At 31.1% G+C, this 15,974-nt stretch overlaps 1 protein-coding gene across 1 annotated transcript in view; it reads left to right on the forward strand.

Moving 5' to 3' along the window:
* The window catches only part of LOC142325556 (neural cell adhesion molecule 2-like), a 769,074-nt gene that overhangs the window by 717,065 nt on the left and 36,035 nt on the right, over positions 1 to 15,974 (forward strand). Inside the window, exon 5 of the mRNA XM_075367446.1 lies at positions 14,391 to 14,545. Coding sequence (XP_075223561.1) covers positions 14,391 to 14,545 — 155 coding nt within the window. The remainder of the gene's footprint in view (positions 1 to 14,390; positions 14,546 to 15,974) is intronic.

Here is a 15,974-nt window from a genome sequence, read left to right on the forward strand (position 1 = left end):
GGTCAGGGAGCAGCCTCATTGCTGAGGACGCCAGGGTTCAAACCACAAGCAAGGGTGGTTTGGTTCGGGGCGTTCTGATGACGCAATGAGGACCCATGGTATGAGGAGCGGTCGCACTGGACGGCGGGGGGGGGTATGCGTATGCATGGGGAGCATACCCAAACCCTGAGTAGTTATAAGCACAGGAAGGGCAGTCCTCTTGGGAAGGGGAACCCCGGCCTTCCAGAAGTGGAAGGTCAGGGAGTTCTGATGAGGCAGGAGGGTCCCCGACGGAGAGGGCCCGTAAGAGCCCTAAGCTAGGGTTTGCTTATTTGCTCCCTCCCCCCCCCCCCTAAGTCGACCATAATGAGTTTAAAGATGGTATTAAAAAAAAAAAAAATATTTTAAATTGTATATATGTAGAATTATATATTCTATATAGTAAAGAAATTTTTTTCTAGTAGTAGGTAAGCTCTTCTTTCTTAAATATTAGTAACCTTTTTTTATTATTATTATTATTCATTTTATAATGATTCTAATTTTATTTAAAGTAGATAGAAAGTTACTAGAATTAATTTAACTATAAGTAAACAGCTCTTTTTTGTCAGTTAGAACACGTACATCTGCATCATCAATAGTTGATCTGGTGTCACACAGAGTAGTTTTTAAATTAAACAGCTGTTTCACTCAGAATTCTCCCTCAACAGTAATAGAGAAGAAACACGAGTACACATCTTAAAGTTTTACTCTTCTTTTAATATGAAACCAACAACCTTATCAAATACGTTTTTACTGCTTTCGTTCCTAAATAATATAAATATTTTCAATGTAAAAAGTCGTTATTTAGAAAATTCTACTAAAAAAAATTAAATAAATTTCATGAAAATTTCTCACAATATTTTAAAGAAAAATGCTACTTAGATCCAAATGAGGTTCAAAATTATTATTAGAACTTTATTTTATTTGTTAAGAGTTGCAATTTTATACAATTGCAATTTAAGCATTAAAAAATTTTAAACTATTTTCAAAAAATTAGGTCAAAACCGAGTACCGTATATTTGGAAAAAAGATGGCTTTTCCAAATTCACCGGGAAAGTTATATGATGCTAACTAGAACTTCACTCTTGATAGATTACCAATTAGGAGGAAAATTAAAAGAAAAATTGTATTATCTAAATAAGTAAACAATTATAGGAAAAAAAATAGTTTTACTCTTTATGTAAAATTTTGAAATAGAGAAATTATGGTGACTGTATCTTCCATCCTCCCTTTTTTCCTGTTTATCCTCCGAGAATCACCGTCAGGTATTACTTCAGAGGATGAATGAGGATGATATATATGAGTGTAAATGAAGTGTAGTCTTCTACAGCCCCAGGTCGACTATTTCTGAGATGCGTGGTTAATTGAAACCCAATCACCAAAGAACACCGGTATCTGCGATCTAGTATTCTAATCCGTATAAAACTGCCTTTACTAGGATTTGAACTTGGAACTCTCGACTTCTAAATCAGCTGATTTGTGAAGATGCGTTCACCACTGTACCAACCCAGTGGGTTATCTTCTACCCCCTTAAAAAAAAATGTAACTACAGAAATTTCGTAAAAAAATTCGTAAAAATTGATTAAATCAGTCTAATATCAATTAAAACGATAACTAGCGAAAAATGAAAGTTATTAGGCTTATTTCCCCTCCCCAGAATGAAATTACTCAAGTATATGATTTTTTTTTTGTCTTCAGTCATTTGACTGGTTTGATGCAGCTCTCCAAGATTCCCTATCTAGTGCTAGTCGTTTCATTTCAGTATACCCTCTACATCCTACATCCCTAACAATTAGTTTTACATATTCCAAACGTGGCCTGCCTAACAATTTTTTATCTGATTTTTAACATTCTCCTATAGCACCGCATTTCAAAAGCTTCTAATCTTTTCTTCTCAGATACTCCGATTGTCCAAGTTTCACTTCCATATAAAGTGACACTCCAAACATACACTTTCAAAAATTTTTTCCTGACATTTAAATTAATTTTTGATGTAAACAAATTATATTTCTTACTGAAGGCTCGTTTAGCTTGTGCTATTTGGCATTTTATATCGCTCCTGCTTCGTCCATCTTTAGTAATTCTACTTCCCAAATAACAAAATTCTTCTACCTCCATAATCTTTTCTCCTCCTATTTTCACATTCAGTGGTCCATCTTTGTTATTTCTACTACATTTCATTACTTTTGTTTTGTTCTTGTTTATTTTCATGCGATAGTTCTTGCGTAGGACTTCATCTATGCCGTTCATTGTTTCTTCTAAATCCTTTTTACTCTCGGCTAGAATTACTATATCATCAGCAAGTCGTAGCATCTTTATCTTTTCACCTTGTACTGTTACTCCGAATCTAAATTGTTCTTTAACATCATTAACTGCTAGTTCCATGTAAAGATTAAAAAGTAACGGAGATAGGGAACATCCTTGTCGGACTCCCTTTCTTTCTCTCAAGTATATGATAAAAGTGATATACTAATGTAGTTAAATCATTTAATTAGTGCAAGAAATATGACTTCAGCATCTACAAAAGACAATAAAAAAATATTTTCACGCCCATCATTTATGGGAGTAAGACCTAATGCCATCAGAAAGTATCTTAGCTACTTAAGGAACATTCAATTATGTGAAAAAATGTACTATCCTTTAAGTAAAAGTTTGATGTACAGGAACCATAAAGACCGAGTTACCTTGCTTCCTTGACGGATTTTGATCAAAGTGAAATGGAACAATGGTCCATGTGGAGAAATCTTTGCGTCTAATTTATTCAGATCGGTCCATCCAGTCTGAAGATAACAAACAAAAGAAAAAAAACACGGGGCCCATATACCACATACAAGCGATCGCACAACGTACATACATCTTTCCAGAATTACACTACATACAGTAATTGTATTTAGCTGCATTTATTAGTTTTTTTTTTAACTGATGGTTCTGAATGTGATCTACATTTTGAAAAAATTAATTTCTCTTCGATAAACCTTCAGATCAAGGGCACCTGCTTACTACTAAGTTGTGGTGGACTGTCTGGGTTGAGGTTTAGATAGTTTATCTGTGTTTTTATCATTATTCTGTTTACTGTTACTTGCTATAATCGTGGAAAGTTTAGGTTTTTAGATTTCAACGGAAATATCCATTTTGATCATCTCTAAATTCATTTTGACTAGTACGTATGTATCTCGCATAACTCAAAACGATTAGCCGTAGAATGTTGAAATTTTGGATTTAGGACTGTTGTAACATCTAGTTGTGCACCTCCCCTTTTGAAAAAAATATTTATTCGTTTTGGAAAAACCATTTGTTTGTCAACCAACCTCTCACCAACTCAATGGCTACATTGTTCTTATCCATCACATTCTGCTCAGACCTACCCACTACGACCAGAACCAAGTCATCAGCGAAGTCAGTGGGGCAACTCCATTGGATCCCATCGTAGGCTGTATTTCACTTCAGAAGTCTAAGTACAGGTCCCTACAGTACGTCCCGATTGATAAACCCGATAAACGTGGCTCCACCACTAACACTAGGTACAATAATAGCCTTCTGGCAGCAGAAATAGGACTAGCACAACCTCTGCAAATAGGCATCGACTCTCCTATCAGCGAGCGACTGGAAGATAGACTATCACGGCAAACTCTTGAAAGCATTCCTACAATGTTGAAGAAGATGAGCATCGGAATTCTCCTTCTTCTCCTCGACCCAGCCATCGCACTATCAACTATGTTCACGACATTGTTGACCGCGTCTATCGCCAAAACGCTTGTCCGAAACCCGTATTGAAGCCAACTTAGTCCATGTCTTCTAACGATGATGTCAGCAAGTCGCACCACGAGCATTTTTTCGAACAGCCTGGCAAAGTTTTTAATTAGAAATAGCGGCCTGCAAACAGAAGGGTCACTGTTTGAGCATCCTTTCTTCCTGTTCAGCTAATATCCTAAAATGGACATGAAAATCACAATCCTGACCACTTAAATCGGAAAACTAGTATACCCAAGACTCTTTCCCGTTTTCATCTTGTAATTAATTTCTTTCTGCAGTCATGATTTTAATTTCTTACCCTTACATAGTTTCCTACGGATCCTATGGTCCTCCACACTGTAAAAGGCACACATAAGCTGGCTCTGACACTAAGTTTTCTTCTGGTATGCATTACCACAATTAAAGCAGAGCCTGGTATGGTCAGGACCCTGATACTTATCTGCTTCGTGCTCAGGCTCACAACATTTAAAACATCACTCCTATTCCTCTCTCATGATAATTTAGCAGACCTCTCTAGGAACTCTTCTTTTTGTCCCAAGTACCCCTTCTGTATACCTGGGCAACGTACTTGCTAAACTATAGTATATGTGAGTTTGTGTGTATGTGGGGGGGTGAGGTGTGTGTGTGGGTGTATGTGTGTGTGTGTATATATATATATATATATATATATATATATATGTGTGTGTGTGTGTGTGTGTGTGTGTGTGTGTGTGTGTGTGTGTGTGTGTGTGTGTGTGTGTGTGTGTGTGTGTGTGTGAATAATATTGAAATGAATATCTTCAAAACTGATAATAATTAGAAACATTTTTATAAAACATTTGTAAATTTTTAATAAAGTTTAGAGATGTTATCAAGCAGAACCGTTTTATTGTTTTCATAGCAGTGAACTGTGTAGTGTGTTAAACAAGTCTATCCTTTTAACTTTCCCTATTGTCATAGGAATATGGTATAAAGTAGTTTTTAGTTGTAAAGTATGCAAGTTTGGAGCCAAAATTAATGTAAGAATGCTTTGTTCGTTGACTGTGCCTTTTCTACTCTCTAAAGAAATTCTCTCTTACATTTCTCTTACTTTCTGTGAATAAATTAACAGTTTTCTTGTTTTAATAGTTATTATTATCTTAGTTTTCTCTCAATGTTTTCATTTTTTCTTTTAATTAGTCAAGTAGTTGTAGTTCTAAGTACAATATGGTAATATAAGCATAGCATAGATATTAATATTCTGAACTAATTTATTCATAAGTAATATTGCTTAATATTTCTTATTTTGTATACGTATCATAAAGAAAGCATTACAATCAGTAAAAAATTTGCCATCTGGTTTATTTGTTGTGAAGTCACTAAATTTCTTTTAATATTGATTAGTGTAGACATACAGATCCTGAGATGAGGAAAGGTTAGAAATATTTAGGTGATACAGTATCTTGAAAAAAGTAGATCTTTTTCAAGAATTTTCCAGCTTGGAATTTCTTTTTACATGTTATTGTGCTTAAAAAAATTTAAATATCTTAAATAAGTAAATAAACTGATGACAGAGATGTTGTACTGGATAAAAAATGTGAAAAAATCTCTCTTCTAAACTCCTGGTGTCAGTTTCTATTGCTAACATCAATTTGTTATTAAAAAAAGTCAAAATATGTTTCCTTAATGGGTAAAAAATTTATTAAATAGAATTAATAAAGAATAATTTTAAACTTCGTTGAAAAGTATCTGAAGTTTTTCATAAAAACACTTTTTCAGGGAAAAATATTAAAATATGAAGTAAGGGTAAAAATAATTTAAACTACTGTTATGCTGCATTGGTTAACAATTTAAGTTGTATTATGTTCTTAAAAATGATTTAACCAGTACTTTTCCATGACCTTCATGTAACTTTACTTTTGCTCTTTCCAATTTTTCTCACCTGCAGTAATTTTTTAACCTCAATGTATTGCCAAATTCTGATTCTTAATTTAACTCTTTCACCATCATTTAGGCTTTTAATTTTATATTCTTCTTCTACAATAGAAAAGTAACTAATTCTGAATCCTTTAATATCTAGCCTTCTTTTCTTTTTATTAGAATATTTTTCTTCAATACACAACCACTCTCGATCCATTTCTGTCCCAAGACTTTCTTTCCTTTTTCTCCTTTAGTTTCCAATCTTCACCTCATCTATTAACTTTGTCCTTCTTCTTCCTCGCTTTCTCTCTTCTTTTACTGACCCTTCCATTCCAGTTGTCTAGATTCTGCTTTCTCTTACCACAAATTCTAAATATTTCCTTTCCTTTTATGTACTAATGAAGTACACAAGAGATAAACAAGAAAGTATACTTTCTTGTTTGATCTTCTTCATTACTTCCTCACTTCTCATTTTATCTATCCATGTAACTTCCTCCATCCTTCTCCATATCCTATTCCAAAAGCCTCAATCCAGTCCCTCTTCTTTTTCTTATTGTCCATGATTCACTTACATACAGAAGTACACTCTCCATACATAACATTTCATTGGTTTACCTCTTCTCTTAATTCTACGTCCAGACTTTTGCTACGTAATTTCCTCTTCTTACTGCAAGCTTCCTTTTCCACTACTATCCCTTCTCTTTCTGTTGTCTTTTTCTAATCCTCTGTCACCATAGTTCCTAATATGTGTAATTTTTTACTTTTTCTATTTTTCATTCACTTGTCCTTATTTACTTCCATTACATCAGTTTTCCTCTATTTCATACCATACTCTTTTATTTCTTCCACCAGAGCTGTTAAAAATCTTTGAAATGCATGTGTGCCTCAGCTAGAAATACCATATCATCAGCAAACCTGTATCTTATTTTTCATCCTCCTATACTTAATCTTTCTTCTCTTTCTTCTAATATGTTCCTTATCATATCTTTACTGTAAATGTTGAACAGTGTCTGTGAGAGGCAGTATGCTTGCCTAACAACTTCAACTAGACCCATCCAGTCAATTATATTCTTACTTACTTTCATTGATGCTGTTTGTCTCATGTATAATTCTTTAATTAATCTTCTTTATTTCCATTCTGCTTTTTTCTCTTTAAGAATCTCCATCATTTTCTCCCATTTGACTCTATCAATTATCTTCTCTATATCTATGAAACACATACGCATCTCACTTCCTCTCTATAAATATCTCTCTCCAATCATCCTTAGTAGCCCTATGACATCTCTGCTTTTGCCCTTTCTGAAGCCAAACTGTACCTCTCCTGCATTCTCTTCCATTATTCTTACCAATATCTGGTTTAAGACTCGTAACAATATTTTAGTGCCATGGGATATTTAGAAGTATAGAGCTTATTGTTCTTTGTTTTCTACATATTTTGGTTCCAGTTTTCTTCAGAATTTACATCATTATCATTTTCACAATGTCTTCAGATCATTCTCCTGTAAGGTATATCCTGTTACATAGTTCAGCTATTTCTTTCCCTCCTTCCTTATTTATACATTTATAAGATTATCTGGGAAGTTCACCAGTTGATCTTTTATTCTTCATTTCTTTAATTGCTTTCTGTAACACATTTAAATATTGATGGTCCTTTAGCCTCTTCAGCTGCCTCCCATTCCTTTTTTATGTTTAATTCCTCAGATTTCTCTCTTATCATATAAGGTGTGTTCAGAAAACAACTGAACATTTTTAATTATGTGCCAATGGAAATATCTAGTGACGTACGGTTGGCAGTATTGCCAACCTCCTTCTTTGTAACCAGCTGATCTTAGATTGTTGATATCTTGTTTAGTTTTCATGTTATTGTTATTTGAGTGCCATAAGTTTAACTGTAAGTAGCGATTTTTGTAATGTGCAATTTTCAGAAGCAACGATACAACATAAAATTTTGCATAAATTTAAGAAAACTTCCACAGAAACATTTCAGCTTTTGAAACAAGCTTACGGAGATGATGCTCTGAGTCGTATCCAATGGAATGGTTTTCACCATTTAAAAGTGGTTCTCAGTCAATTGAAGATGACCCCCAACCAAATGAAGGCCTTAATCAGTTGAAGGCCTTCTTCGACTTCAACTGATAACACCCACATTCAGAAAACCAGTGATCTGGTGCATGCAAATTGCTGATTGGCTGTCAGAGAACTTGCCGAAGAGGTTAGCATCTTGATTGGATCATACCATAACATTTTGACAGAAAAATTAAATATGCATTGAGTTGCAGCAAAGTTTGTTCCTTGTTTGATGACTGAACAGCAGAAAGATAATTGAATGGGTATTTGTAGACAACTTCTTGCCAATGATGATGAAACATTCATGCAAAAGATCATAACAGAAGATGAAAGCTACGACATCAAGACAAATGTTCAATATCATAACGAATTGGCAAAAGATCTCCATGCCCCAAGAAAGCACATCAGTCTTGATCCAATGTCAAAGTGATGCTTTCTGTTTTTTCGATTTTAATGGAATCTTGCATTTTGAATTCTTGCCTCAAGGTGAAACCGTGAACTGTGTGTACTATCAAGGCGTTTTATAATGGTTACATGAAAAAATCTGCAAAAAGAGACCAGAGTTATGGCAAGTAAACTCATGGTTCCTTCACCACGACAATGTGCTTGCACACCTTAAGACTTCCTAAATGATCAACATGTATATTTTTCCATATTTTTTCATCACAATATATTCAAGTTGTTCTTTTGTCTTCTTTCTGCATTTTCTATTCTGCATGTTTCATTGCTGCAAAAGGAAACACTCTATACAAATAATTTGTGTAATATTAGAATGCTTGTAATTTAGTTAGTTTCAGGTGCAATCCCTAACAAAGGCGAAATTGTTTTTTCATATAAAAATGAAATAGATTTTTAGAATTTTTTATTGGTGCTTAAATTTTTGAAAAAGTTTATTTTCTGCTGAAAATCTTTTATTTTTGTCTTTGTTTTTTCATATTGCTTTTGACAGTTTTTTTTTCTTTATTCAGCTAATTCATTTTACCTTTTTTCATTCATCATTTTTATTATCTAAGGATTAAAATTATTTTTACTTTTTTATATGTAAACAAATTTTTCCTGGAATATTTTATAAAGCTCAAGAAGATGTATGAGCTGTACAGAGAACCACATCCGTGTGAGGCTGGCTATAACTTTTAATCTACATAGGATCATTTGTAATTTCAATTCATAGATTTGAATACTTAATGCTTTTACTTTTTTTTTTGAATTAAAATTGTATACATGGTAACAATTTTCTTTAATATACATTATACTTTGTAGATATAAAGGAGATAAACAAAAGAAAATCTCTTTTTTTTCAAGATAAAAATTCTATCCCATAAAAATGTTGATAAAAGAATGTATAAAGAGGGGTTAGCATGTCATTTTAAAGTGAACTAATAAAGGAAGGGTCTATAAGAGAAGGAGTATAGCATTATTATATGAAATCTCCTTATATCATAACACTATATTACGGGTTACGTCTAGTGATGACAAAATCACTTTTCTCTTGCTCAATATTACGTTAAAGGATACCACAGAATTACTTTAGAACTGTACTTGATTTCACTTGAAAAAACTAATAGATTGTATGATAAATTATATTACAATAAAGTATAATATTTAATATTTTTCCTTTTATAAAGGAATATTTTTTAAAGGAATAAATATATTTTTGTTAGAATTTTCAAAGATTATTAAAGATTAGTTCAAGATATACTGTATATATATTTCTTTAAGAGTTCAATTTTTTGTTTGTACTATAAATCAAAGTTTAATCTTTTGTGTATCACAATTGCTATTATTATTAGGGTTTAAAATTGCATTGTAAATTGGTTTAAAGTAAAGAAAAAGAAGGATTATTTTAAATATGTTTTTGAATGAAATCGGTATAATAAGCTTATCTCCATTAGAGAGAGAAAAAGATGTAATCAATAAGTTCATGTTATGTTTAAAATATTAACAAAGGAATTGAAATAAAAATATGATGAGTAACACAACACACAGAAAAAATATTTAATGATCAGTTGATAGTAACATTTTTATTAACATTCATACCAGAGCAATTGGGGACATTTTTTCCCGATAATAGATTTAAAATTATACAAGAATAAAGCAGAATTAATGAAATGTATACTCTATTAAGTAAACATAGTGGTGTATAACACACCATTTTATGAAATGTATTTTAACTTTAGAATAGGAGGATTAAAATTGTTGCTTTTCATTATCTATTCTAGTTCCTAATGGCCTTGTATGTAAACCATCTAAGGTAATATGACACTGCCAGAGGATTTTTTCCATGGTGAGCAGAGTGGGTATATATTAATTGTATGGATGAATGACCTGAACTGTGTGATTCTATAAGCTTGCTTATTGTTATGGTGATGCACAAAACAGTGTAGTGTATTACAGTGTATTCAATATTCATTTCATCGATAAGGCAATAGAAATCACTTTATTCCTCACTTTTCCTAGTACAGTTGCTACTATTTTTATGCTTGTTCTGGAGCATAGCAAACCATTTTTGGAAGTGACTTGCACCTCATGCTAGTTTTACCTTTCTCCATACAGTTATGGAATTGAGTTGAAGAGGATATAGACTGGGAATTTTTTACTATGTTTGAATAGTAAAGAGTTTAAAATTAAGATACGTGAACATGTTAACTTGTATAATTAAAGTAATGCATAATGGAAATTCAGACTTAAACTACAATTTATTTCTATAAATCTTATTTACAATATTCTATATAATCAAAATCTATTGCTTTTGAGTGTTACCTTACTAACTTTGATGCAGCTTTTCCACCATTACTGAAAATTCTTAATTCAAGGTCTTTCAGTCCTTTCACAATCCTCTTCTGCAGTTACAAAAGCCTCTTAATTTATATTGGATTATTGTCCCTAAATGTTCCTTCAGTGATCGCAATAAATATAATCAAATGGAGCCAAGTCATGGCTTACAGTAAATGAGGCAGAACATTCCATTTCAGTTACTAGAGAGTTGCCATTTTCAAATCAAAATTATTCTTATAAAAAGAAGAGACCAAATTATTAATTGAAGGAAGGAAACTGAATCGTGGCTTACTGAAGTGGATTGCTTAGCTTCAGTCTAGCATGCAATAACTCGCTCTGATATATCATTGGGTATAAAAAAATGAAATAACAATACTCTAGTAACCACAGAACAAATTAGCCTTGAACATGCCTCTTGAAGACATTGGTTCTTCTTTTTCTTTGTAGGAGACAAGACATTATGTTTCTATGGCATGCTATCTCAGTATGCATTTCAAGACTATAATGGAGGACCAAGTTTTAGTGACAATTTTTTTTAATCTGTCCCCTTTTCTTCCAAAACAATAACAGATGAATTCACGGTCACCAAAAACTTTCTCTTGTGTTCTGATATAAAGTGAAACAACTATCTTTCATACAATTTTTTGTAAAGTAATTTCAGGAATAGTATTTTCCCAGCAGTCCAAACATTAATTCCTAATTTCTTTAAATAGTGTCCAATATTTACTTCCTAATTGATCTGAAAACTCTCATTAACTTTCAATATATCTAGGAAGAATGTATTATAAGGAATAATGGACATTTTTCATCACCAACTAAGTTTCAATTTCCTCAATTTCCTGTTTCAATTTCCTTCAATTTCCTGTAATAAGGAGATTTTATAATATTGCGTAAAACTTTTGGTACTTCCTGATCACACATATAATAATGAGTGACTGATGAAGCTTTTTCTTAGCTTGTATAAGTAAAATTTGAGATTTTAAACAGGAATGAATATATCTTGTGATCAAAATGAATAATATCACTGAAATGTGAAGGAATAACATTTTTATTCATATTTGAATCATCCTATTAGTACTGGAAACAGAATTTAGGAGATGGCATATTAACAAAGGGTGAACAAAATAATTAATATAAAAAGATGAAAAGATGAAAAGGTAGACTTGGTTTTCATACATTAATCTATTAGTATCAAAAACAGAGTTAGAAACTACAAAAGGTGTCTTAAAATCATTTTCTTAGAGTGAAGCACTATACGTGGTAAACATGGGAAAATAAGAAAGCCAGATTAACAAGACTTTTAATGTTTACTATTAGATTTATTAGCACATATGTTGGCACAGGGACTGAAAGCCTATAACCTAGGCTATGTATCTTTTGTGGTATGGTAATATATAAAAAACAGGTTTCATAAAGTTGCTGTAGCATATGTAGTGGTTGAGTTTTATTCTAAATTATATATTGATGTTGTGATTTAGGCCTACTTCTTGTTGTATAGCAACTAATATTATTAGAATCATTCATGAACCAAATATGACTAATGTGCTATTTATGAATTGTTGTAAACGCAACATGCAGTTCTAAGAATTTCATTTACTTATTTTTAATTTACTCTAATCATTGCACTGTGAAGAATGAAATGTCACACATCATTTGTAACTAGAAGTGGTTATTGTAGAAACATTTATAGCAGTGTATATTTTACTTAATGAAGTGAATAGCTGTTAGTGATTTATTTTTACTATTTGTTGTGTTATTTTCATTTAAGGCATTGTCATAAATTCAGTCATTTAAATGTTTAATATTTCAATACAGTTATTTGTTTTTTAAATGCCCAAGTTAGGAGTAAAAGGTACAGTAATTCATAGTCAGGCAAGGGAAATTATATTCATTGTTTACAATTTCTTTTTACAAAGCAATGCCGGAACTGGAATAGTGAGAAAAACTGAATTGCTGAGTACTGTTGTTCAATCGACAAAATTATCAAAACCAATGGTCTAAAGAATTATAGCAGAAGGGAAATCAAATGAAACTGAGAAGCCATTTGTGTTCGTTTTGTGCTGAGAAAAGTGTAAATTGGCCCAGTACTGTGTGCAGCTTGGATTTGTTTGACACAGATGATGCATTTAATAAACAAATTTTATGTAACCAAAAAATGTGTTCCTGCTGTGAACAGAATTATGCAGAAAGCCCGCAAAAGTGAATTTAACTTCAAACAAAGTGAAAGATCTTTAAGGAAAATATTACATAATATGGGATTTAGATTGAAAACACAAAAGACAACTGGAAAATACTATTAGAATGGCATGGCATTAAAATGCAAAGAATGAAATTTCTATGACAAATTTCCTGTTTTGTGAAGAAGGAAGACTGATTGTATTCACTGACAAAACCTACATTCACAGTAGTCATGCGACACCAAAATCATGGGTGACAACAAACCTTCATGAGAGACTGAAAACACCAGCATCCAAGGGCTATGCCCTTGGATGCTGGTGTTTATTAATTATTAATAATTAATTATTAATTGCTATTAATAATTGTTCATGCCAGCTGTAATAAAGATTCATTAACAATGTTTTACTTATTTATGAGTCAAATAAGAAAGAGATTATCACAAATTGATGGATTTGGAAAAGTACACAAAATGCTTACTGGAAAAGTGTATTCCCAACTTCCCACCTCGGTCAGTCATTGTACCAGATAACGCATTGTATCATTCTGATACAAAAGCAACCGAATTCTAACTCTTTAAAAAGCAATGTGATAAAATGGTTAGCCAAACAAAGAATTAACTATTCTCCTGCTATGATGAAGACTGACTTATATGATATAATAAAATTACACAAAATAAAACCAAAAGAAATTTCTAATAGATGACATTTTCGAAAATTATGGTCATACAATTATGGCGCCACCTTATCACTCTGACTTAAATGCCATTGAAATGATTTGGAGTCAAGTGAAAGGGCAAGTAGCTAAACGAAATACAAGTTTTAACATTTTGGACATTCAAAGGTAGCTGAAGAGGAATCTTATGAAGAGTCTGAAGTTGAGTGAGCAATGTCTGTGAGAAAGTTGCCAACATTGAAAAAACATATATTGGAGATGAACATTTATATGATGTGCACATCGACAATTTTATAAGAATTGTGAATTTAGAATCAGACATTTAGAATCTCTTTAGAATCTACCGATGACAGCAACTTCGGAATTTGCAAGCTCCAGCTATAAATTCAGTAGAAAAAGTAATTATTTAGAGTACTTTAAAATAATAATGTTAATGGGATACTAACTAGTTCTAATTAAACAGCATCGTATGTATTTTTGGTTATAAATATCATCTATATTAAAGTGACAATGTTTTCAGTTGGCCTAGTACCATGCCAAATGTTTGCTGAATGCTAGTTAGTAGTTTTTGTGCAAACTTACGTGCCGATAGTTTTACAGAAGAAAATTAAAAGTATTAAAACTGAAGTTTATTAGTAAATTACAAAATTAGATATATTAAAACCTTTCAGCCCATGATTATGTAATTAAGCAAATTATCATTAGTGTTTGACTTTTTTCCTAGTTAATAACACATATAGTGTGTATTGTTACTCCAGTTTTTATTTTAATGTTAATCAGAAGGCTGTATCATCTTTCAGAAGAATGGTCGAGTACTGTGTGATTAATAATTTTACTAGGGCTTGTATTTGATTGTTAAAAATCTGAATAATTATATAAAGTAAAAAAAAATTTGTAATTGTCTATTAAAAATTAACATTTTTAACTCTCCCAACATTTTATTAAATTTTTTTCTCAAAACTAAACTTTATTGAAGATGCATAGAACTAACATTAAATAAAGTATATTAAATGAAGTAATTCATAAATATTGAATTTTTTTTGTTACAGTGGAACCACTTGAAGTAAAAATTCTTGGAGAAAACGTTCCTTTTAGTGCTGGGCAAGAATATGAACTACCTTGTCAAACATTTGGTTCACGTCCTTCTCCTGTAATAACATGGTGGAAGTCTGGAAAGAAAATACAATCCAATATTAGAGAATCTGTAAGAATATAATTCATTTTATCTATGGATATAACTGTGTTTTTCTTTAATCTATCAAGTTTAGCATTATATTTTCATTTACTGAAACAATTCACTTTCATTATTTGATAACTGTTTAGAATGTAACATTACAGAAAATTTATCCAGTGAAAAACATATGCATATTGTAATCAATCTTGCGTTAAAAACTATAATAGGACTCCTATTGATGAGATAAACAAGATATGTATTATGAAAGAAGAGGTTGGAAAAAATTATATGTAATTCTGATAAGAAAGAACCTTAAGAATTTTTATGACCAAAAGCGTTTATCTTTAACTTTCTATCATTCACTTGGAAGATTCTGGGTTCAAATCCAAGGCTTGACATTTTTGCATATTCTGCAAACTTATTTCTTTTCATATAAATAAAAATGTTATGGTAGCTGCAATTGGGCACAGGCCTTAGTTAGAGGACCAGAGAAAGAATAAATTATGATTAAAAGACATAATAATATTTTACTTTTGAAAAGATTAAAAGCAAAAATAAACAATTACATCACTCGTTATGTACTAAATACTGCATTACATTATTTCTTTTTTTTGTTCCAACACACACATATATATATATATATATATATATATATATATATATATATATATATATATATATATATATATATAGTATGAATCTAGTCTATAGTCTATATATATATATATATATATATATAGTAGTACTTGCTTCCTTCTAAACAATAAACTTATGTAAAATAAAAATCTGGGAAATCCCTTTCTCCTAAGGCCATATATATGTTTGAAAATTGAAATAAAATAAATAAAATGGATGAAAGCTGAAAATATCAAATTATCATGACTAAAATTTATTTATTAAAAAGGTTGATATAATGTAATTTATTAGTTATGTATTGTTTACACAGAAAATTTTTAAACTTTACTGATGAAAGGAATGCTTTTATCCTGTATGTGACTGAAATGAATAATTAGTACTAGTTACTATAATGTCCATTGTTCTTGTCTTCTTATTATTACAGTACTTTAGAATTTGTGCTGTGTAAGCAAAACATAAAACTTTCATACAATATACCAACTAAACTGATTATGTTTGGTTTAGCAGTAATAATATACAACTACTTTAAATATTAGTTGTTCAGATATGCCAGTAATTTAATTATCTAAACTCTGCTAACTGTTTGTTTCCTGTTGGTTTTAGATCACCCTATAATTTTACAGTTATAATATTCATTTATACTAACTTTATTACAAATTTCAGCTGTATAGAATTTTTTTCTGTTACAGTTCACAAAAGCTTTACCACTTTTTCATGTTTGTTAACAAAAAAATTTTGAATAAAATATGTTTAAATTTGTTAAGTTGATTTAAAATTATAACATCATTTGAATTTGAATATTTGATATAATTAACTACATTTT

Source organism: Lycorma delicatula, chromosome 5, assembly GCF_047948215.1.
Source record: "Lycorma delicatula isolate Av1 chromosome 5, ASM4794821v1, whole genome shotgun sequence".
In the NCBI taxonomy this organism is placed as follows: domain Eukaryota; kingdom Metazoa; phylum Arthropoda; class Insecta; order Hemiptera; family Fulgoridae; genus Lycorma; species Lycorma delicatula.